Source organism: Natator depressus, chromosome 4, assembly GCF_965152275.1.
Source record: "Natator depressus isolate rNatDep1 chromosome 4, rNatDep2.hap1, whole genome shotgun sequence".
Classification (NCBI taxonomy): Eukaryota; Metazoa; Chordata; order Testudines; family Cheloniidae; genus Natator; species Natator depressus.
Genome location: NC_134237.1, coordinates 60455670 through 60481723, shown reverse-complemented (window position 1 = coordinate 60481723; position 26054 = coordinate 60455670). Strand labels below are relative to the sequence as shown.

General features: G+C 39.6%; 1 protein-coding gene across 1 annotated transcript in view; it reads right to left on the bottom strand.

Annotated features, from left to right (window-relative positions):
• Positions 1 to 7749, bottom strand: part of RBM46 (RNA binding motif protein 46) — a 40907-nt gene extending 33158 nt beyond the window's left edge. The window contains exons 1-2 of the mRNA XM_074951030.1: positions 7690 to 7749; positions 5166 to 5327 (exon numbers count right to left, since the gene is read on the bottom strand). Coding sequence (XP_074807131.1) covers positions 5166 to 5316 — 151 coding nt within the window. The 5' untranslated portion in view covers positions 5317 to 5327; positions 7690 to 7749. The remainder of the gene's footprint in view (positions 1 to 5165; positions 5328 to 7689) is intronic.
• Between the last annotated feature and the right edge of the window lie 18305 nt (positions 7750 to 26054).

Sequence of the window (26054 nt, the reverse complement as noted above, 5' to 3'; positions counted from 1 at the left end):
TAATCCCATTTTGATTAATATTTTCCTAGATTTGAACATTAATTTTGTTACTGATTGGATTAAAAACAGATTCTTGGTAACACACGACTCCATACCAACCTTAAGTATCACACTGTCAAGTGATCACATGTAGAAGTTTTCAAATATAACAATCCAGGAATTCTGGATTTCTGTTAAAGGACAGTATAAAGAACTCAGTGATGAACCTATGAAAGTGAAACATGTCAAAAAATGCATAATTTTTGAATTATTGTTTTAATAATCTGGATTAGATCACATTATATAATTATACCAAATGAATAGTTAAATGAAGGCCCCAAACCAACCAAAGTAGTGGTCCCTCTTGAAGCTAGTGTCCTGAGACAGTAAAAAAAAAAAAAAAAAAAAAAATGGTATTTAGTCATGGGGAGCCACCAAATTGTACAGTATCTGTAAGGGAGTTGCAGTACTCAGAAGTTTGGGAACAATGGTGCTATACAAATTGTTTGAGACTATACTTAACATCTCCAAATTATAAAAAACAGCCTTTGTTCTGTTGAATTATGCCTATTGTATTAAAGAATACATCACGGGTGACTGATTCTTCCAAAAAGTGGGAGAGGGTGGGGCCTTGTGCCCCCCCCTTCATGACCCCACCCCTGCCCCACCTCTTCCCCTGAGGCCCTGGCCCCCAGCCAAGCCGGAAGCCAGGCCAGGGAGCCCAGGCCCCTCCACCTGCCTGGGCTGGGGGACCCCCCCCCCCCCCCGAGAGCAGTTCCCAGCCTGTGTCCCTGCCCAGAGCAGATGGAAGGTCTGCAGCTCCCTACACAGCTCTTACTCTGACCCAGTTCTGGCTTCCAGCCCGACCAGGGGCAGGCTTCAGCCAGGCCACGGTAAGAGCTCCCAGGCAGCTGTGGGAAGCCACAGACCCTCCCTTTGCCCTGGGCAGGGGATCCAGGGGGTGTGGACACAGGCCAGGGGCTGCTCTCGGGCCCCCCAACCCTGGGCAGGTGGAGGGTCCATGGCTCCCCACAGCTTCCCATGCTCCCGGGGCCATTTTTACCCAGGCCAAGCTCCGACTTCCGGCCTGGCTGTTGGGGGGGGGGGGGGGGGGAAGAGATGGGGAAGGGGACCAGGCCCGTGGTGAAAAGTGGGTGGGCTATGGCCCCTTGACCACCACCCCTTTCCATAGCCCCTGGAATACATTTTTAATTTGGTTTCTGAAACAAGCTTCTAAGAACTAGATCCACGAAGGAACCTATTGCTCCACAACTGCCACCCAGGAGAATCCTCAACCAAAAGTTAGGCCCCGAGGCTCCCTATACAATGCAAGGGAAGAGTTAGGCACCTGAAAAAGATTCACAGATGCCAGCATACTGAGTGGCAAGTCACTAAGATCTTACGAAATGCTGAGGAGAAGGGCATGGCCTAAGTCCTGTCCATCAAAAACTAATTAGGCAATATCGGTGCTAGTGATTCACAGCTGTGAACCCTCTCCTGGAGTTAGGCACCTACGCCAGGTAAGCAATTCCTCACAAAATACCAGAGAAAGAAAAAGTGAGAGCAATACCCCCAACCCCATTATAGCAAACAGCATTGTGGTTAGGGCATTCACCTGGAAGGTGGGAGACCCGTTTTCAAATCCCTACTCTGCTCAATTTGGTGCAGGAACTTGAACTTGAGGCTCCCATATCCCAGGAAGTGCCCTAAAAGTAGGGGTATGGAATCACCCTGCTCCTGGCTGTCTTTTCTGGTTTCCAGATTGGGCCATGATAAGAGGAAGAACAGTAACATTCGCTTGAGATATAACTCTAATGTTGTTCCTAACCCAAATCCTGCGCACACATGCAAGTCTCCAACGCAAGTCTCAACTCGAGTTAGCTCACCCATGGAGATGGGTGGGGGAGGATTGAAGGCCAAGTGCTACTGATGCTTGAACTAGTAATGCTATAGGGTCTTGGGTCCAGATTTTTAAAGGCATTATTCAACTAAACATCATAGCACCTAAATACCTTTAAAAGTAAGTGCCTCGGCTAATCTACACGGCTAATACATACACGCTATGCTGCTTGAGTGACATTTTGCAGCATGACTGCTCTCACTCAAGCTCAGCTAACTCAACAGGAGTTAACTCATGGGTAGATAACTTGAACTAACACTGCAGTGCAGTCAAGCCCAAAGCCACTGAGACTTGCAAAAGTGACCTGCAACTGCTATAGAGCAGAAATGCAGTTTCCACTATTGTCTGTAATTTTACAAATAAAATCCTTTGGGCTTAATATTCAATTATATTATTCAGCATAAAAGCAATTTTTCTTAAAGTCTGAGCAAAATTCATTGAGCTGGTTTTGAATTATCCAAGTAAGAAAAATTGCAATTTCCCTATTTGTTCCAATCAGAAATTCTGTATTCATATAACTTTAAAAGTGTGAAATATCAGTTCAAAATTTGGCTGTAAATCTCAAGGTGACTTAAAAAGACAAATAAAATTTGAGGAAAACTGATTCAAAACTAAAATCATATCTGTTTAAAGTTGACCATGTTGTGCATGCACACCAGAATTTTAAGTGCATTCTTAAGTGAAGAAATAGTTAGTAATAGGGCTGTCGATTATTCACAGTTAACTCATGCGATTAACTCAAAAAATTAATTGTGATTAATCGCAGTTTAAAACGCACTGTTAAACAATAGAATACCAATTTAAATTTATTAAATATTTTTGGATGTTTTTCTACATTTTCAAATATATTTATTTCAGTTACAACAGACCACCAAGTGTACACTGCACACTTTATCATTTTTACAGTGCAAATATTTGTAATAAAAAATAAACAAAAGCAGTATTTTTCTATTCACCCTACGCAAGTACTGTAGTGCAATCTAGATTTTTTTTTGTTACATAACTGCTGTCAAAAACAAAACAATACAAAACTTTAGAGCCTACAAGTCCACTCAGTTCTACTTCTTGTTCAGCCAATCGCTAAAACAAACAAGTTTGTTTACATTTACAGGAGATAATGCTGCCCTCTTCTTATTTACAAGGTCACCAGAAGACATGGTACTTCGCATGGTACTTCTGTAGCTGGAATTGTAAAGTATCTACGTGCCAGATATGCTAAACATTTGTATGCTTCTTCATGCTTCAGCCATCATTCCAGAGGATATGCTTCCATGCTGATGACCCTCGTTAAAATAAATAATGCGTTAATTAAATTTGTGACTGAACTCCTTGGGGAGAATTGTATGTCTCTGACTCTTTTGACTCATTCTGCCACGTATTTCATGTTATAGTAGTCTCAAATAATGACTTAGCACATTTGTTCATTTTAAGAACACTTTTGCTACAGATCTGACAAAACGCAAAGAAGGTACTAATGTGACATTTCTAAAGATAGCTACAGCACTTGACCCAATGTTCAAGAATCTGAAGTGCCTTCCAAAACCTGAGAGGGATGAGGTGTGGAGCATGCTTTCAGAAGTCTTAAAAGAGCAACACTCCGATACAGAAACTACAGAACACAAACCACCAAATCAACCTTCTGTTGGTGACATTTGCCTCAGATGACAAAAATGAACATGCATCAGTCCACATTGCTTTGGATTGTTATCGAGCAGAATCCATCATCAGCACGGGTGCATGTCCTCTGGAATGGTGGTTGAAGCATGAAGGGACATCGGAATTTTTAGCGCATCTGGCATGTAAATAGCTCTACAACAGCGCCAGGCGAACACTAGTTTTCACTTTCAGGTGACGTTGTGAACAAGAAGCGGACAGCATTATCTCCTGCAAATGTAAACAAACTTGCTTGTCTGAGCGATTGGCTGAACAAGAAGTAGGACTGAGTGGACTTGCAGGCTCTGTTTTATTTTTGAATGCAGTTATTTTTTGTACATAATTCTACATTTGTAAGTTCAACTTTCATGATAAAGAGATTGCATTACAGTACTTGTATTAGGTGAATTGAAAAACATTCTTGTTTTTTTACAGTGCAAGTATTTGTAATCAAAAATAAATATAAAGTGAGCACTGTACACTTTGTATTCTGTGTTATAACTGAAATGGAATATATTTGAAAAAGTGGAAAACATCCAAAAATATTTAAATAAATGGTATTCTATTATTAACAGCACAATTAATCACAATGAATTTTCTGGTAGCGCAATTAATTTTTTTGATCGCTTGACAGCCCTAGTTATTAACATAACATGTATTAATAAGTCCAAACCTCCACAGCCCTGCCATGCCACCATTCCTAAACTACACATGGATTCCCCCCCCCGTAGAACAAAAAGAGGAAAATTCTAAAACAAACAACTCCATTAATACTAGATTAAATTGGGAAATGAAGCATTAAATTCAAGAAGTTATACAACCTAAGGTATCTTCTTCCATATTACCTTAGTCTCAATTCACATATGTGTTAGTATATAGGCCTGTCTCTTAGCTTGGGATAAGATTTTGAGTTTGATTTTTTATATTTTTAAATCCTTACTAATATGTGAACCAAAACACCATGTGTGGCTTCTGCCTAACCAGACGGCGTTTATAGCACAATGAGAAGAGATGAGGAAGAGAGTTTAAGTGTTGCTGGGTATGGTGGGAGCTTAATATACGAGCGTACACTTGAAGACTGCCTCGACTCCTATCTCAAGGCAAGGTCAAGAAACCAGTCTGGAAGGACAAGAGGGAATGTGGGGGGAAGCATAAGAAATACTAAAAAGCCAGAGAAAAGGTGACCCTGGCCAATACATAGCCTCACTCCTTACTCTTCCCATGAGGACAAAGGAGGTGGTACTGAAGCCCCCAGACTCACAACCCTCCAAAACGGAACATGACCATAAATTGTAAGGGATGGGACCAGGGGCGTGCACTACAGGTATAATTAAGCCTGCCAAGAAGAAGGAGGTGGGAAAAAAGGGGACAGAAAAGGTTCTGTGGCATACAGAGCTATGGATATGCTTGCTTGATTAACCTCAATAAACAATCGCTTTGCCTGCACTTCAGACCTTTTGCTTTCTGTCTGCATGACAAGAACCAAGGGAGGGGCAAAGGGAAATCCCTTAACATTATGATGTATTCTCAATTCCCTGTTTTCTTTGCTAAATGTCAATTTCAATGGTTTAACTGGGCAAAAGTAAAGACAGAAGTTGGCCTGGTATTTTTATAATTTCAAACAAATGCTCACCTGGTGGAGGACCACCAAATTTTCTTTGTCCATTTTCTTGAACCATGCTGTAGCCAGTCTTTTCCATCAAAGCTAGTAAGGCAGCCTCATTCTGAGTACCAGTTCGGATTTTGCCACATCCATTTGTTACATCTGTACTTTCGTCGTGCATATTTGCAATATCTTCAACAAAACGTTAATATAAAATTTCATAATACATAATTCCAAAGTTACCCACATACAATAGCTACTAAAAGCCAGAAAAGTAACAGCATAAGTTATTTTAACTTTACCTCATGAAATTCCTCCCTTGCAGGAATAAGCTTTTTTGTTCTAAACTAGCATGTTATTATCATCCATATATTTTCTCGCAAATATAGTCCCATTTCTTACAATAAAATTACACGAGACTACAGTACACATAGTAATAATCTGTAGGATATAGCCTGAAATTTCTGTTTTACCTTGTTTACTCGCCAATGGAGTGACACAGGGTGGCCAAGTGCAGCGCTTTCTGCCACAGTTTCCCCTAATGTCATTAATAAATTCACCAAGGCTTTATGTAGGAAACAATGCCCCTTCTGAGGGATCTAGTTTATTAACCTAAAACCCAATGAAAATTAAGTAAGCCTTCACCCCAGGATGTTAGAGTCAAGTATCAGTTTATCCATTCCCACCTGGGTCCACCATTCCCTTCCAACCCGGTTCGCAGCTCAGTACCTTTCCTGGAGTCAGGACTCCTGCCACTATGGAGAGCCAGAGGTCTGCCGAGATCTATTCACTGCAGCTCTTCTCTGGGGCAGCATGTAGTTCCTGACAGGCTGAGCTTCCTGCTACTGTTTAGGAGTTTCCTATCCCTCATAGAACAGCTGCCAGGCCCCTGCTGCATTTACAAATCCCCGCAAATGCATGAAATAAGGACCCTTACATTTTTAGTAATACCATCCTGGATTACAAACAGCCTTACTTATACCCTTCATTAAATGCTGCTAAAAGTGATTTAGTTCACAGCTAGGTGGTATTTCTGGGGCCTGGAAACTTGCAAGGGGGCCAGAGGGTGCAGTGTAAGAGGCAACAGTGAGGCAAGGTCAGACTGGAGTCAGGACAGCCTCTGTTAAACCTCAAGATACATGTTGCTGCTTCTGAACATTAATTACTACTCACTTTCTTCAAACATAGCTTATTTTGTAGCTATCAACAAGACTTTAAAAAAACTAACAAAAAAGTTTGAAAAAAGCGGGGTTAGTAATTCTATCATCAAATATTTCAAGCAAACATGTCATGGTACAACCTTAACTCAGTTTAGAAGGATTTAAACTACAGGACTTCAGAGTTTCCCTACAATATTTAAAACACGCTCAGTTCCAACTGATCTTTAAAGAAAAGTTCAACTTCAATTTAACAATCAATTTTAAAAACACCCAAATGATTTTTTTTTAAATTTCTATTAACAAACTAAGTTTGAGACTTTCACTACTATAATTTTAATGTCAGCAATGTTTAAAATGAGCAAACCAGTTCTGAAGCAGAGAAAGACACTATGCTTGCACAAGTGAACAAACATGAAAAACAAAATGTGCTCATGCTTAATATACAATTTTAAAATACTATCATAAAAGTAAAAAAAAGTCATTTTTTCCTAAGCAAGCAAATGCCCTACTCCTCAAACAAAACTATTAGATAGATTAACTAAATTAAATGAATATTTATTATACCTCACAATTTTAGGAAAAGCATTTTGTATGAAGAATATTTCCAGGAACAGTATTTTTTTAAAATAAAAATAAAGGAAAAGAGAACCCAAAAACCACTAACATTAAGGCCCTGATTTCCAAAGCAGCCTCCACTTGGAAACCTTGTGTGTAGGGTACAAACTTACATGTATACATTTTTCAAGCAGAAAAACATTGCATGGGTAAATGTTAGGCTAACACCTACACAGACAGGTACGTTATTTTGCCTGTGTTAATTGAAATTAACACACACATCTGAAGGTATAAGTGTTTGAAAAAAGTATCCATAGAAACAAGTCTTCTATTTGAAAATACAAGCTTAAATACATATCACACATAACTAAAGACATTTTAATTCATTGGTCTATTTATTATTTTATTACTATTTATTATTGCTCACCCCATCCTCTCCTCCGTTCCTTTGCAATAAAATGGAGATTAAGACAGGCATGAGGGAAAAGAAAGAGGAATAGTTCTGTCCCGGTAATTCCTGGATAGTGATGATGATGATGGTGGTGGTAAGGGTGACATGACTGCAGCTTGCCACACAGGCTAAATTAGGGCTCGTCTATGCTGAAAATTTACATTGGCATAGCTCTGTCTATAGGGCTCTACATCCCTGACAGTTAAGCCAGCCTAACCCCCAGCGTGGACGGTGCCAGGTTTACAGAAGAATGCTTCCATCAATTTAGCCACCCCACTGCCTCCCAGGGAGGTAGCTTATTTACAACAAAGGGAGAACCCCACTGGCAAGTGGCTGCGCTCAGGAGCTGTAGCTGTTTAGGTGTAGACATAGCCTGGGTTACTTTTACCGTGGTTGGCAGCGTGCAGGCCACGCGTGCCCAAAAGGAACAGTGGTCACTCAGCAGACCCTGGCTTGTCAGATGCACGTCTCGCTGCTGATGGGACACCACAGGGGACGATTAGATTTTCCTCTGCTTCACCCAGTCCAGTCAAGCTGGCAGGAAGGGGGTGGGGATATCTGTGGAAACAACCGAGCACATCAAGACCTACGTGGTGGGGATGGGGCACGTTATATTTGATGCGGGGGGAGGGGCTGGTTGGCCGGGCACGGGGAGCTGTGGGATTGGGGTGGCTGTACACGGCGCTGGAGGCTGTGAGAAAGAGGCAGGGGAGGCGGACCCAGGCGCTGGTGCGGGGCAGAGGTGGCATGGGAGTAGGTCCCAGGGTGAGAAGGGTGGCACGGGAGAGGCTCCCCGGGGCTCTTGGTGCTGTCTCGGAGTCACTGGAGCAACAGTCACAGCGACGCATTTCCATCCAGAGCCCTACGCCCGCTTCCCCCCACGGGGCTTCTGGGGCCGCACCCGCGTCGGGCTGTCAGCCGCCGCCCATCCCAGCGGCGCGGCAGGGACCTCAGGCTGAAGATACCCGGCCCCACCCGCCGAGGTGGGACCGTTACACAGAACGTTGAACAGCCCCCTCCCGGGAGAGTTTTACCGCCAACGGCGACTCCTGGGACTGGGGAAGGGGAAATGGCAGCGCGACCACCTCGCGCCTCACCCGCCACCGCCCTTCTCGCGCGCGTGGTATTCAGCGCCACCACCACGACCGACTTTCCCACTCTTCGGCTCGAGGCACCGTCTAACGCCCCAGCGCCCCCAATCAGCAGCCGCCCGAGTAGGCACCTGACAAAATTGACAGGCGCCGGCAACCAATCAGAACATGTCGAGAGCCGAGCAGGGCGGGGAAAGCTTTTAAAAACCTTGGAGGTTGAGGGTGGGTATGCGACCAATTAAAAAGAGGGTATGAAGGAGCCAATGAGAGAGGTGCTACCATCTGAGTGCGGCTTTGAAAGAGAAGGGAGGGGGTGTGAAGTGCGCGTGGGCAGGCTTCTTATCTTGACGCTGAGAAAAGTCATAGCCATGTTTCTCAAGCCAGGCTGGAGGCCCAGTGTCCCATGTGAATCCCAGCTTGCTAGGGTACAGCGTGTGCATCCCCAGGGCTGCAAATACAGCCAAAGTGAGGGGAAACCTCTGCAGTTTGTGTTTTTTGCTCAGCTTAGTGTGACTTCAGTTTTACTAATGTATTGTAACATAAATGGGGGACACGATAGAGTGTCTGGTAACTGTTGAGCTTTTCTGAAAATCAGACCATTGCTGAGTGAAAATGTCAAGTTGCAATCAGACTAAGATACATTTTCACGGGTTTTGATTTACAAATCCAATCTTAAACAGCCTTGCAAAAAGGTAGCACATCAAGCAGGTGCAAAGTTACCTGAAACAAAATTACAGAAACATTCACAAAAAGAATCAGTTTTATACAACCCTATTGGTACCAGTTAATAACCACCGAAAATTACAAAATAGGTGCATAGCAGGAGAGAGAAATTTAAAATTATTTTTCTCTCCATTATATTAAATTAAATAATAGAACTAGGCATCTCTTAAATGCCGCAGCAATGTAGCAATTGGAGGCCACATAATTTGTACACAGTACTTTCAGAACCACAACAAAATTCCTCAGGGGTCAGAGCATGGCTGCAGAACCATACCCATGTCATATACGTTTGATGGGTATCCATCAGCTGCACCAAAAGTCTGTAAAGTTTGTTGGTTGTGGGCAGTTTAATTTGCTGTTATCAAAGTATTGTGTACTTATTGCACCCAGATTGCACAGCAATGAGGGCATTAAAGAAAAAGCATATAACTTTTAACTCATTAAAGAAGTTCCCCATCTTTAATATTGAAATGCTTAATTTCATATTCCAGTGAATCAGAGAAATTATAACTCTAGTCCCTATAGTAAAGTGCTTCTTTTAGTACTTTTAGTCTAATTTTAAATGGGTTCCAATTTCTAAGTCATTTCTAATTTGGCATGGTAGACAATTCAGCTTATCAGGTTTTGTTGTTTTTTTCAAAAGAGACGGTTTGTTCCATTATTGTTATTAATGGAATAGTGCTTTAATGATATGTTTGACATTTAATACTTTTAACAATAAAAGCTTAATAGTGTACCCAGTGATATCATTTTTCATGGAGTGTCACCACATTTTCAGTGCAGGGGCCTACAGTCATTTTCACCTCCTCCAAACTAGTCATGACATCTCTAACATGAGGGAATTGAGTGTATGTAATGTTAACAAGCCAGTGCCTTTTGGCAGCAATTCAGGCTTTCCACTGCCTGAGATCAGTCACTACCCAATAAGAAATTCCATTTTAGTTATTGCTATTTTACAGTATGCTAAGTATATTTCTTTTCTAACTTTAAAAAAAATCTGAGTGGGTTTCTCTGGATTCTGTGCATGTGAGATCTCATTGTATGGGGCTGTACCAGACACTTCCAGAGTATTGCTGTCTGCCATTGTAGTGTACAGAAACTGAATAATATTTCTTTAAATAGTAAATGAATACTATCCAATTTCTATCCACAGTAGCCAATAGATTGCACAAATTTATTGTCAGCCTTCCTTTTATTTTATAAAATGGATGGAATGAAAGAGAAAATCTAATTGGCTGAAAGCGTGTTCCAAACCTATGTCATTATCTTGCAGTAAACACCGATGTCAAAACTATCCAACCTCTTCATCAAGAAGATTACTAAAACACATTTTTATTAAACAGTTTTAAACCTAGTTAATTTAAATCTTCTATGCACTTGTGTAAGCGTATCAAATAAACAGCAGTATGTGCATAAGAAGTGAGTTCCATCTCCTTTCCTTCTCCTCTCTCTCCTTCCTTTTACCTTCTTCTCTGGCTCTTCCTTATTCCATTGCCCCTCCTGCTTCCTTCTCTTAGGTAACACTTGTTGGGAGTAGGTCTTTAAAAGAGAAGCTGCTGCCCTTGTTCCACTCAAGAGTTTGTCAGTAGTCAAGCTTCAAAGAACAAGTGATATAAGTAGAAGGGTAATTAAAAATCATGCCCACCTCTACTAAAACTGCCAACAAGTGTGATGATATCAGCTGTGATAACTGTTTTTTGACATAGACACCTGTCCACTGGAACCAAACTGAGAGTACCAAACTAATGCCAGGTTTAACTCTGCTGGTTTTGATGTATAACTACTTGGAGGACAGGAGAACAAGACCCTGATTGAGGAAATCATCATTAGTCAGCAAAACACTTAATCCTATGCTTAAGTGCTTTTCTGAATCAGGACTTAAGTACAGCTATGTTTTAATCTTTTTAGGCTTGATAAGCAAAGGGTTAAATAAAGAGGTGTAAAAGGGGCATTTTACAATAGAGTTACTTGCTCTTTACAAAATACATTTGGCATAAGTTCTAGCTAAAAAAGTCCCTGGAATCACAAGTAAAATGTGCCATTTGCCTAGGGGCTATATCCTGCACCCATCAATATCAGTGGGCCCTAATTTACTATATGAATGTGGCAGATCTGTTCACAACTCTCACTGATCTGAGGCATGTAGAACAAGAGTAGAATATTGAATAGATCATTCCATTTATTCCCTTGGGTATATTTGAGATCTTTCCCCATTCATCTTACTTCTGTCAAGTGTGAAAGTTGCTTTTCCTTTCTTTGCCAGCTATTTTAACTAACTATAGTAAATAATTTTGTTCTGTTTTGTTTGGTTGGAATGTTAGCAAGTCTCATCACATATTTTCCTACAGTAGACTATTATTACAGTTATAATACATTTTTATAGAAACATAAGGTTTTTTGTCAGAGTAAATTTTACTATGTCCCGGAGCTGGAAAAGCTGGTATGTAGCATTTCTGCACTCTGACAAGTTTGATGTGAAGGTAGGGCAAATAGTTTAAAAGGAAGCAGACATCCTTTGAAGTTTAGACAAAGGTCTCTACAGAACCTAGACCTAACATGTAATCTATGTAATTGTAAATCTAATTATAGTAAACAGTCTAGAAAAAGCTTTCAATTCAGTCCATCAATACATTTTATTTTAGTTTCCATTTTATCAGGTAGCTGCAAATGCCTGTTTAGTGGAATCCTCCTATGTAAAGTTATACTGCCTCAAGGGTCTTTCTTTTTCAAGAGTGCCATTTACTCTTGTACAGTTTGCTTCTTTAAAAGAGTGGATTTTTTTCATTATGAGCTATGGAATTCTGATACTATTGAAGGAGTCATTAGAAGAAAACATTTTATATCACTTTCTTCCTCTTTTGATGTGATTACCTGTTCTCAGAGCGAGGAATACATCTGTGGAGAATAGGTCGGTAGACTCTGAATTTGTACATGTATGTGTACAATAAATGTTAAACATAGATCTTGGGGAAAATTCTGCACATAGTTACACAAGCATCAATTCAGAGTAATTTCAATTAAGTAAATGTAATTACTCCAGATTTATGCCAATACACCTGAGTGCAGAATTTGCCCCTGTAACTTTTTTTATTTCAGCCGCAAGAAGGATTTTAAAAAGAAAACCATACATAAACGGATGTATAAAACTTTTAATAACATGTTTGTGTTATTTCCCACACTGCAGAGTCAAATTCGTCTCAGCATGGTAGACACCTACTACTTTGTATATTGGCCTGTGGATTAGAGCACCTATTGGTTATTGCCACCTTGTGTATCTGCCTCCAAAATCTTTTGCCCCTATGGCCAAGCAGTGCCTTAAGGTCAATCAATAAGAAAAATCATTACTTCTATGAGCTACCATAACGAAACAAAGAAGCTGACTGGAAGAACTGGGAGGGTGGGGGAGAAAAAAGGAAAATGATGATAATATGAAACAGAAATGAAAGTCAAAAAATGGAAGGGAAGAAAAGGAAAAAGATGACCTAAAGGACTAGGGAGGTAAAGAACAACTTTCTTTCGCTACTTCCTGTCAATTCTTTCACATTTTTATGGCCATAGAATACTTTCATTTCTATTTCTAATTATTTTTTAAAATCAGAAATGTTAAATGCAGTTATGAATAAGGGTGATAGATGACATGTCCCCTGCATATCTGTACAGTGGTGATTAAACACATTTGTTTGCTGCTTTAGTGTGTGTGAAAGGTATCAGATTGAGAGCCTTTGAGACCAAAGTCTTCTCTCCACTACATCAGAGCTGTATATGCACCTTCAGATTCAGAACGAGCTTCCTCCTAATACCCTACCAATATGTCTTAACACTCACTCTGAAGGAATCACACCCTAAGGAACAGAAGACAGTCTCTATTACTATTTAGTTTGGGACCTCTCTGCTAAGACTGTCAGCAAGGAATTCAACTCGTGCTAGTTTTGGTGGAAATATTGTAACGTGGTTACATTCTTTGGGAACTAGATGGAGATTACCAACTTTGATTGCATACAAACCAAACAGCCATCAGCTGAAAATGATTTTGGTTACATCTGATTTGACTTGGATTTTAACTAAAAGCTTGCTGGAAGCTAAAGATTTTATATCACATTACCCTCGGAGCAGTTCAATCACCCTGCCATAAAATACATTAAGTGAAAAAGTGGAGAATAGAATTTAAACACTCATGTAAGTTGAAATAACCCAAAATTCAGGGTCTTGATAGTGGTTTAGACAAACATTAATGGCAAACATTTCCACTAATATTTATTTGGAAAATGATTAGAAAATGTAGTGAACTTTAGTCTCTCAGTACTTTGAGCACCAGCTAACTCTGCATTCTTTAAACCCATTGATTTGTCCAAATGACATCCTTCCAATTTATAAACTTGAGGCTAACTAGCCATCAAGTGTTGAAGCCCAGAAAACTCAGACCGTAGATGCCTATGATAATTACGCCACTCATGACACTTCCCTGCAGAGTTCTTTATATCCTTCCGGTAGCTTAGAAGACATAGTGCTAAATTCTAAGATTCATCTGAGATTCTGTATAGAAGTAACATACTCCTTTTTCTGGGTCCTCAACCTATAAATTATATCTAAAGATATATATAAATTAGCTTTCCATCACTTACCATCATTAGTGTTTTGTAGACCCCATTAAGTAAGGCTATCAATGCATTCTTGAATCCCTCTGTTATGCCTAATTATTGCTGCTCATAGAGAGACTAATCCTGCAATCAAAGCTGGTCGTGAAGCAAATTATAAGCAAGAGCAGTCATAGGGAGCACCAATGAAGAAAGCATAAAGTAACACTGAAGTGCTCCAAACCTTAATTATGTCAGGGATCCAACAGAGATGAAACAAAGAAACTGAAATGTTCAGTACTTTTTTGTGGTTAATTAATTTCACCTTAACAAATGTCTACTTTTCTTTTACGTTATATTAGTAGGATCCAAAGTTGATTGTTTCTTATTTATTTAATGGAAAGAAGAACAATGGTTTTTGCTGTATGGGTAGTGGTAGATTATAAGGAGGGGAAGCTATAATGATAAATAATGGCTTCTTATACCATATTATTACAGTAGATAATGTCACTTCCTAGCTAGCCACTAGGTGGGGATATTATGTTATTTAAAAAGCATAGGACTGTGCAAAACTAGGGTGCTTTGGTTTGCAAGGACTTGCACAAATGTTTCTCTAGTGCACATGGGAACAGTCCAAATCCTTAGTGCAAAATGTAATCAGTACCAGAGAGTTTCACTTGATTTTGGATCTCTACAGCTGACATCAACACTAGACATTTTTGGGAACGCTGGTGTTGTAGCTGGGTTGGTCTCAGGATATTAGAGAGACAAGGCAGGTGAGGTAATTTTTTTTTTTTATTGGACCAACTTCTGTTGGTGAGAGAGACAAGCTTTTGAGCAAGCCAGAGCTGAAGAAGAGTAGCTTGAAAGCTTGTCTCTTTCACCAACAGAAGTTAGTCCAATAAATGATATTACCTCATCCACCTTGTCTCTCGACTTTTTGGGAATGTCACTGTTCTACCACCACCAATGCTGCTCCTCCAAGCATAGGAGCTCTAATATAGACTGAGCTCTGGCAACTTTAACGTTAAAAAAAGCGAGCTGATTCCCACGCCATATAGGAAGGCATAGTCCCTGCCCCAAAGAGTTTACAGTCTAAAAGACAAAATCAGAGTGGAGAAAAATAGATACAACATAGAAGCAGTATGATCAGCACGATAACAAGCATCTACCATGTTAGTTCCATGTTGGTTTTACATCTGTTTATGTGTTTATATAATTTTGTTACAAAAATGTAGGGTTTGGGGGAGACATTCAAGGCTGAAGTGGTGGAGAAGAAGGATTGAATTGAGAAGGAAATGAGTAAAAAAGAGGGCATTTGTGGGCAGGGAGTTTCAAAGGGAAGGAGGAAGAGGGGGTAGGGAAGAGAAGGAATGTAAGAAATATAATGGGCAGTGAAATTGGGCAGCTGAAGAGAAATGGGATGAAGGACCAATAATCAATAACAATACAATAAATAAGAGAGAATTAGAGTTGAGAGAATGATGATGTCAAGAGGCCTTATAAGCTTCTCTCTCACAAACCAGCTCTTGCAACTGTTCCCCATTTAGAGGAGACTAGGGAAGGTTGCTGGATGACATGCCCCAGGTGGGTCCCTCAAGGTACATTGTGAGCTGCAGAAAGGAGTAGAAGGCCTTTCTTATCCTTTGCACCATCACTGGTAGCTGCCCTGGCTACTTGTCAGAGATAAGTACAAATTGTCTTATTGTTTTTTAGTAGTTTAGTACTTATTTCAGCTGGTACATGAAGGCCCTCAAGAAAAATTTTAGACCATAACAAAAATTTTACAGTATATACTGATTGTCTCCTGATCACTGGAACTGGAATCAGTAGACCCATGTGCCCTGAAGGGACTCTTATTGATGGAACACCAGTAGAATAAGGAATACAGGGAGCTAGGCTGGAAGCAACTCAGCCCATAGTGCAGTGCAGAGGATTTAATAAAGTTCTACTTGTTCAACTTAACCTGCATTCAGCTTCGCTCTTTGCAAGTTAAACACTAATAACTTAAAATGGATGCTGTGGTGTTGCTTACCATAAAGTCAAGTTAATCTTCTTAGAACAAAAATACCAGTGAATTTGGCTTGACATCAGCCCAAAACTTACCACATAATTATGGATATCTTGGGACCATAAGACTTCTCAACTTTGGATTCTTCTTATCTGTCATAATGTTTGATTATCACAGTGAATGGTCTGGAGTTTTCATATCATGTGTTAACACATGGGGTTGGGGGGGGGGGGAGAACACATAAAAACTTAGGACAGGCAAGAAAAGGCAGAGGCAAAAGTCAAGAAAGCCAAACAGTGGCCTGTGAGCACAGTGTAACTCTAGAAAAAGCTAGAGAGAGAGCTTTAGGGTCTGCAAGTTAAAGAGGCTTGAGGCTGTAAGCTAAGAAACTGCTTCTTTTGTTCTTGGGTCCTCCTCCATTCAGAGAAGCTGGACTTTGTACATTCCTTGTAAAGAAAACAAGATTGCATCAAAGAAAATACTAGATTCCATCAATTTCTACTTCCAACTTGAACATCCCTAAAGCTATGAACTTTGACTAGCCGTTTGGGATATTATCCAACTTTCACTGAAAGATTAGCAAGAATACAACATATTCATAGATATATTAACTGCAAACAGAAAGGTCAAGACATGTAACTGCACCTTGGAATAAAGGAAGCTAGTTGCCAAGAAAGAAACAAGTCATGAAACTCAACTGAATATAGTTCCGGCTACACAATAGGTCTTTCCATCCCATGTAAAATACAACCATGTTTCCTGCTGCACAACTACATGAATGACAACCTAATGGACCACTGAGCCCACTGTTAATTTTTCTCTTCGTGACAAATTGGCACATTAGTGTTGAGTCCAAAAGAAACTCAAGGAACTTATTTGACATGAAGAGAGGCTCTAAAAAACCCAGCTTCAATATAAGGGGATATGGGATGTAATTATACATGTGTGTGTGCAATATCCAGAGAAATTCTAGCTATTCCTGATCAGGACTTCAGAACAACCAAAGGAAAGAGAAAACATGCATCTCAGATTTTACAGAAGACTTGGCGCATGCTAGAAGGGGACATTTGGGGAGCGCTAAATAAGCACCAGCTTGGTGTATTTAAATAAAGCTACTAAATCTATACATTAGAGTGAGTCCATACAAATATGTGAGTCATAATTTAAATCAAGGCTCATAGTGATCAGGGACTGCAGCTCTGACATGTCAACAAGATTTCTGTAGGGATTAGCAACAGAGGCCAGGAAAAAAATTACATTTCTGATGCTGCTCCCACTGAAGTCAATGACAGAATTCCCATTTATTTCAAGGGGACAAACACAAAGCCCATACCACTTACTGTGTGTGCTCAGTAATGAAGAGACTTCGTTCAGCTGAATGGATCTGCTGAGTTAATGGGGGACTTTCATACAGGAGAACACTTTAGATTGATCATACTAATCAAATAAATCTTTGGATCATTTTAATACCTTCCCCTTGCTATTTTTTCTAATGACCAAAGGGGGGGGGGAGGGTGTTGTGTGTTTAAACAAGTGTCTCCCTCACAGCCCATCTTCTCTTCCTGCTTAATCATGCAGTCAAGTCATAATACTGAAGTTCTGACATCTTAACCCTTCCCATGGCAACAGACTATGTTGTCACAAACACAGAATTGTGACTTTGTTGCAGTATCAAGTAGTGGCTGTCAAGGAGACACCTTGTATTCTAACACAAATATCCCCAAAATAGACAAATTGAATTTAAAAAGTTACTGATGAAATTAATTAGTTTTCTACAACTGTTGTTTTTTTCGTTTGCCCATAAGAGCTTTAAGTCCTGAAGCTTTATCCTTCAGACTAATTCCAAAATATTTCATAATTCTATATGAGATATGCTTCTCGAGCAATGTCTGCACTCTGATACCATTGGATTTATGGGTTCCAGCATAGAAATTACAGCTAGAAAAGGTCTACATTCAGAGAGTTTCATCTCACTGGCAAAGCAAGGTTATACCTACAATACAAGTTCTTGTGCTTCCTCCAGGCTAGTTTTTGAATAGCCCTCATTCCCAATCTAAAGTCTGTCGATTAAATAAATTAGTAATCATTGAATAATGAACCTTCCCTAGCAGCTGAACCACCCCTCTTGTTCTGGCATCTGGCCCCTTAGCTTACCTATCCTGTGGCAGAGGCACCACCACTAGGAGTAAGCCAGGAGGTGGGATAGAAAAGGGAAAATAGAACGATGCTGGATCCTGTGATTATTAGCTCCAAGGGCTAGTTTATAGTATGAAGAAATGCTACTGCTGCCTCCATTTCTTTTGGTCTCCATGACTTTGTCAGGACATAGCCTAACTTACTACATGTGCAGAATTCCAAATTAATTCAGTGCAAGTTTTGTATAAAGACTGTGGGAATGATATGGCCACAAACTTGTAGGATATTTACCTACCTGGTGAATAGGGCAGTAGGCCTGCTTGGTTCTAGTAGTACTTGGTTCTTCTTCCCCTCTCTTATGCTGCATGCCATTTTGTGTGAATGGTCTTTCTCCTGCTACCCCTGTCATTGATTGTGCCCACACCCCACATTTCCTTACTCTTTTGGTTATAATTAGCTACTCAAATATTTTTTTCTTATGTCCTTCCGAGTGTTACTACACAGTGCTGAATGGAACAGCCTCCATAGCGTAATGCACCCTGCAATGCCACACGTGGTTCAGTGTAGGAGTACTGGGTATATTCCCCACAGTACTGCATAACTAATCCGTTACGGTAGCAGCAGAGCATCAGATTGTAGTAGGGAAACTTGCCTATGTGACCTGGGGTGGTAGTTCTATGGTTCATGGCAATACAGGGCTGGCCCTAAGTCCTGTATTGGAAATAGCTCATGGAGTCCTAGCTCAGATGATTGGGTGTCCCCTTCTTCCACATATCCCAGCTGTTTTAGTTTTGTCTACAAACCACTCTTTTGGGTTGTGCAAACCCTCTGGAGCACCTGTTTAGGACTCTGCAGAGGCTGGTTACTAGAGGGACCATGAAGCCAGGAGGTGGAGCTGAAGCACAGCTTTCCAAGCAAGGAATTGGAAAGAGCAATTAAATATTGGTCTCTGCTGTCGCACAGCTTTGACATTTTGTGCAGTTCCTTCTGGAATATTTTATGCAAATTACGTAATGAGAATTTTTCATATTGGAAATAATTTGCATATAAGCATAACCTTCACTGTAAAAAATTGTATGAATTTAGTACTGATAAAAGAGTTAGCCTATTTGACCATTAGTGGCAGAAGGAGTTGAGTTGAGAGTTCTGCTGAATGAAGTCCCCCATCTATCACACAATGTCCTGTCAGCATGCCTCACCTTTTATCCGGGGGACAGAGGAGGGACTTCCTCTAGAGGTAGGTCAGTCTCCATGGGTGAACAGGGTTAGTTCAGTCTCCATGACTCATGCAGTCCTTGGCCCCTTTGAAGAGTCTGCCAGTTATTGCAAAGTATGGTGTTGCGTTTGAGATGTGAGAGCTCAAACTAGGACCCACCCTACACATCTCTTATGATAAAGCACCAAATATCCAGTAGATGAGAACATCTTTTGATCCCTTCTCACATGTGCTGGATTCAAACTAGTGATGTAAAAGTGAAAGGCTCTATAGCTTATTAGCATCGCTCTGAAGTACCAACTCCCCAATAAGTGCTAATTTCATACCTTCGAGAACAAGGCTTGCTTTCTTGAAAGAAACGTTTATTAAATCAAGTTCTGACCTTTATGGAGCTTACCCAAGCAAGGTCTTCCACTCTGTTGATGCACATGAAAAACTTTCAGTATCCTGAAAAAATACCTCACACTGTACTTAGAGACAGCTCCCAGGAGCCAAAATACAAACAATAAACATACAATAATAAAAAATTAACATCCAAATCCACATCTAAATAAAATCATTTCAACAAGTGCACTAAAGAGGGACCCTATATTATATAACATAACACTGTCTGCAAAACCAAGCACTCAAAAATTAGGAATTGCCAGAATTAAGGTTGTCTGTGCAACTTTAATTGTGCCTCCATGTGATTATACACTAGGAAGCAGTCTTTAATTATACAATCAGATTTTCCCTGTATTAATACAACTGGGTCAGGCCTTATGACCTTTAGAGCCAGACTATAGCTGTATGTCTTTCATTTGAGATAAAGGCTCAAATAGTAGCAGATATAGGCTGTTATTTTCTATGTGGACCAGCCCTGAGAGCAGAGGTATGACACACTTTTGCCAATGGCTTACAAAACTGTTTTTGAGACAACACTAAGATGAGGGGCATCAGTCATTCCTGGCTTTAGGAGCAGAATTGTCTACAGTGGTTAGAACAGTAGTTGCAGATAGATTTGGTACACATTATGAAAGCCAATGTGGCTGACTGACTGCATCTTGGTTCTGTATTAGGGCGTGTCTACACTGCTGCTGGGAGCAAACCTCCCAGTCCAGTAGATAGACTCAGGCTAGCCTAGCATACTAAAAATAGCAGTGTGGATCTTGTGGCTTGGGCTACATTTAGGGGGTTGGGGAGACTTCAGTGTCTGAGCTGCAGCCCCAGCTGCAACATCCACACTGCTGCTATTTTTACTGCACTAGTTTGAGCCCCACCTTTATGAATCTGTTTGCCTTACCTGGGAGGCTTGCTCCCAGCTGCCGTGTAAACATAACTAGAGACCTGGGTGTTCTGTTCCAAGCTCTATCTACAATGACATTGTGCAACTTCTAGGTTACCTTAATTGTGAGACCTTTAGTCAGTTAGAAGTGTTGTGAACAACCCATTAATATTAAAAGATGTGAGACCAGATACTTGATTGTGCTCTTAGAAGTACATCAAGAAATGAAAAATGTTAATTTATGTTGACAGATTTCTCCTTCAGTATCTGTGGAGCATAACTCTAAAAAGGTGGATGATTCCTGCCCCCACTAATTAAGCTATATTGCCTCCAGAGGGGAATAGTTATGCAGCTCTGAATTAATGATTTGGAGAATCTTTAGAGAGTATCTACAATTGCCAGAGTATCTCCATGATGAGTTACTTCTTTCACAGTTAAAATTGGCATGTGCTGGAACCCAGCAAAGACTCCAACACTCAGAATAGCAAAAATCAATGTGAGCATTTGAAGTGCTATAGACATTTGTTCTCTCATAAAAATGTGATTATACATAGCTGTTTGTGTTATGCACATTATGTGTCAGAGTTGCACAGGAATGCACTGTAGAAGAATGGGTCTTTTTACAGTGATTAGGTTCATGAAGAATTATAGGTTAAAGAACATTCACGTACTGGAACGGAAGATAAATTGTAGATCCCTGAAATCCCAATTTTGGCAGTTTTAGAAAATATGTTATTTCATTGTGCTCTGGCTCGGAACACTGTGTCCATATAGGTTCTAAACAAAGTTTATTACATGTATGAAACACAAATTTGGGTCACTTTGGTTTTTAGTACCTGGGTGAATATATACTACTTCTCATCTGGAAGATCTTTATGTATTGATTTTGGCACTATAGCCTTGATTTTTAAAGGTGGTGCTGTGCTTGGGATTGCAATGTCTAACTGATTTAGGAGCCTACATCTCATTTTCAAAGGGGATTTAGATAGTCTAAATCCCATCCACTGTCTATGGGACTTAGACTCCTAAGTGCCTAAATCCTTTTGAAAATGAGGCAATGCCTAACTGATTTAGGAGTCTGTAACACTGAGTGCAGCAATACCTAAATATCTTGAAAAATTTGGACCTATAACATTTGTGGTGTTGTGGCCAGACATGTATGAAGTTTGCAGCTTCATAATAGCCCAATTATATGAAACTTTACTGAATATGTTGTATTTGTATTAATTTTGTGTATATTTTATATATTAATTTATAGTATTATTTCAAAGATTTTGGGACCTCATGTGAAGTACAGGTGAGCATTAAAGGAGTTGAGAGATAAGAATTATTTTAATTTCCAAACCAAAAGTGGTTGTAACTATCATCAACACTAAAGGGGTTAACATTAGCAGTTTACTAATACAGTGAGAGCCACTGTGGGTGTTTAATGGGAGAAGAGGTGATTATGATTAAGCAGGTAAAAATTTAGACTGAGATTCAATGGAGAAGCAAGCTGCATTTGAGCTTTGATCCTCCTTCCCCCTTCCACTATGATTATTCTATTACCTAGATTTCTCATCCTGTTTTCTACTATTAGTAAAAAGTTTATTTGAAAAGAGGGACATAAATATTCTTCTGTTCCTGCTGCTTATTCCACACTTAAGTTCTATTCTTCTATGGCTATGTCTACACTATGAGGTAGGGGTATGATTACCAGCTTGTGTACACATGCTCACATGAGAATAAATAGCAGTGTAGCCATGGTCGTATGGGCAGCAGTGACATGTCTCCACCATGCTGAGTACTTACCCACAGAGTATTTACCATGGCTACACTACTATTCATACTTGAGCTAACAAGTCTCTGTCTGCGGGCCTGAGCTCGTACTGTAGACATAGACATGGCATCACAGTGATTTCTAGAGAGAGTAATTGTGTAAATGATGTAAACTTTTTTTTAATAATAAGAGTTGAGTTGGCAGTTTATTTCAACAGCATAAAGTCATGCAAGATCACTACACAAATAGGTACATCACAAACACAGTTGCTGAATGAATCACAGTATTACAATATAAGGCCCCTATCCTGCAAACACACTTTTACTTGAAATCAATGCGACTACTCATGTAGTAAATTTAAGAATATGTTTGTGTTTGTAGGATTGGGCCCTAAAGTATTAGAGAGCTTAAGCAGTTTGCACCTCCAGGAGCCATTTGTTATCTGATCACTTCCATTTAATATTCAAATATAAAGTCAGAGCATACAAACCACTGATTTTCTAACATAGGATGCATTCTCACACAACACTGTATCATATTATGTTGTGAGACCCTTTGATTTAATTATATAACACATATACACACAATATGGACAAACCAGACCTACGGTTGCCATAACAGAGAATTTGTCTTGCTTCTGTAGCTTTCCTTCTGAATCCCACACAGATGCTGTCAGGTCATATGTCGCCAAAAATGTAGTTTCATTTTTTCCCCAAAACCTAATACTGACAAATATTGCCATGATTCCCCCCCCCCCCCCCGCATTTAAATCTCAATGGTATCTTTCTTACCCACACACCCACACACAATCCCCAGCAGTTTTACAACCTACACATTGTAACAGAGTGCTAGTGCATAAGGACCTGAAAGAGAAGTCAACTAGAAACTGACTAGTCTATTTTCATTCATCAAGCTAATACACAAAAGGACCACAGCATCAAGTGATTAAAACATTAGAACTTGAATTTTAATAATCTATGGTTTTTAAAAATATTTTTCTACCCTGACATTGTCTTCTTAAGTTTTTAATTTTTGTTTACCTTTGTATGGTAATCATGAAATGTGTCCTTTTAACCTGACGTCTTCACTACTAACCATTCCCAGCAACACAAGACTCATGTCCTTTGAGGTCCCCGCATTGCACATTAAGGTTCTTAAAGAAGATCCACCGCCCTCAAAAAGAATCATACAAAGAACCAACTAAAATGAAATGCAACTTCTGTATTTCCACTCCCTATCTACTCCATCCTCCATCGTTCATAGTTACCTGTATATTGTGCCAATCCTGCACTTATAACACATGCAAAATTTCAATGACGATACTGCCCTGTGTTTTGTCCGTTATAATAACTAGTTCCTTCCTTTCTGTAATGTCACAATTCATATTTGAGCCTGGGCCTGAAAGGCAAACTCTATTCATAATCCTTAAATAGAGTATTATATTAGCAAAAATAGTCATTAGAAAAATAGTTGGTGTTGAAATTTCAAGTTTGAGACTTCAGAGCAACAATCCAAGATGATGAACAGGAGAATCGACACAGGTGTTAGATCTGCTCAGTCTATGGCCCCAATTTAGCAAGCCAAATTAGCATATTCTTAATTTTAATGGGACTTAAGTCCTTTGCTGAAACGGGGACTGTATGAAAACTCCTAAGTGCATAAGGGCATAACTGAAGTCCTCCTGTGAATCAGCTCTGATGAGAATACAGCAAGTGTATCACAGGTTTAAAAGGCTTAGTCTGAGCACGTCTTAAGTATTCCTTAAAGATACTTTATGGAGCAATTTTCACTTACTAGATCTGACTGAACAATAACCCAGTGTCTGTTCCAGGTGCCCGGTGTCATCTAACAAAGTTTTCAGACAAATCACATCTTGTGCCAAATATCCCTGGTTGTCCCATCCCCATTAGCAAAGCGGCAACATCAGTCCTTTGATATTACAGCTACTGCGAGTACACTCACCTCATAACAATCCTAACTATGATTATCTTATTGATCATGGACCCACTGTTTATTCTGTAACTGACTCATGAGAATTACTGGAATTCTTACAAATCCCAAATAAAAGGGAGGGGCAGACATAAAATGTAATTTGATACTGTTTATGTCTCAATGAATTGCTCAGTATCCTATTGGGATAAACATTGTTAGGGAAGTGCTATTCCATTATGCTCATCAATTTCAGAACACAAGTAAACATATAAAAATGAATTATATTTATATAATTATACAGTGCTGACTTTATGTACAGTAAATAAAAAATGCAATGGAATCTGTGCAGAGGTTATGATACATATGTTATGGAAAAGCATTTCACATTAGTTTAAAAATTTGCTGTAGGTTGGCACCTTAGGATTTTCTTTAAAAGAATGTAAGTTGTTTATAACAACTTAGTGGTAGTTTAAATCCAGCTGCTTTGGAGCATGACTGCAAGCTGAACATATAATTTATTCTAAATACAGTTCTGCATTTGTATTGAAGTCTGGGGTGAAATCCTATTTCAATTGAAATGAGAGTTTTGCCATTGACTTCAATAAGATCAGGATTTCATCCTTGGTCTTTACATTTTCAGTCAGTTGTAGTGGAGTAGCCAAAACGAGACACTGCTATTAGCAACAGAGCAGACACTTAATTCAAGATACCACACTTCAAACAGTTGGGGTTTTTTTGTTTCTTAAATAAAGATAAAGCAAATCTTTTTGTAGAAATGGTAGTAAAGGAGGCATTTTTTGTTATTTAATATTGTCCTTAATTGACTGTGGTATATTGAGCTTTCACTGTTAAGAGACAAGATTTGGAGATTATGCATGCTTTAGATTTAAAAGGAGAGGCAGAATAATGCTTAAATGCCTCAGTACACAGAAAAGGCATGTTTACAAACAGCAAAAACACTGTAGATAATAATAATAATAATAAAAATAGAATAGTCACTCAAAATGAGTGACTAGACAGGGTTGGATTTTGAAGGAAAGAGTCCACAAAGGTCTGAGATAAAAAGGTATCAGCCTGAGTTAAGAATAGCAATATTTTCCAAAAAGCCCTTGAATCATATATCACATGCTCTTCAAAAAGTTGCTGGCTTCTAGTTAAATATTCACACATTTGGTGCATGAAAGACGTACAATTTTTAAGGGGTATGTGGTATGTATAGGTGTTAATTTACAGTAGCTTGACTGTAATATCTGCCACAGAGACTCATGACACTTTATGGCACCCACACTGCTCCCATTACTGAGGGAAGAGAAGAGAAAATAGGCCTCTCTCCTTCTCTCCTGAATATAGGAAAATTCTTATTGGTTTGCATGTTACTAGTTTTCACCAACCAAATTGCTTTGTTCCATATCTTCTGAAACCCCCTGTACTGAATTATATTGGCTGCACTGACACTTACTAGCAAGGAAAATTCTGAGGAACTGCAGGCTTTCCTTGCAACTTAACCCAGACAAAAAGCTGTTCAGGATGTACAGAGTTTGTGCAATTAAAATGGATATATGATTTGTGAACACCTCTCAGAAAGGAACTGAATGGGCAGTACCGATCTGGCCACACACAATAGTATAGGAAACAATATTTAACTAGGAGTTTTTACCAATGCAGAATACAATCCTGAGGCTGCTTTTATTCTCCATTAAAAGATATTTCTAGGCTTAATACAAGTTGATTTAGAAACAGTAACTTTCCTGAATGCAAAATACATATATATGGAAGTGAAATTAGCTTGTTTTCAGCTTCCATCATTTCTGCCTAGGTACTTAGATGGCCTCTATCATCCGCTTTCAGGATGAAACTCTAATCTTCACTATTTTATATGGCACTTGGATACACAGAGTTAAGAGATACCTGATAAAATAAATTCACTAGATTAAATTATGACTGAAAGCAGGGAGCAGAACTATATCAAACACCCCCCCCACCCCACCCCACCCGCATACACACACACTTTCATGGCTTGGAAGGTGTGTTAAATTCACCTTCTGTG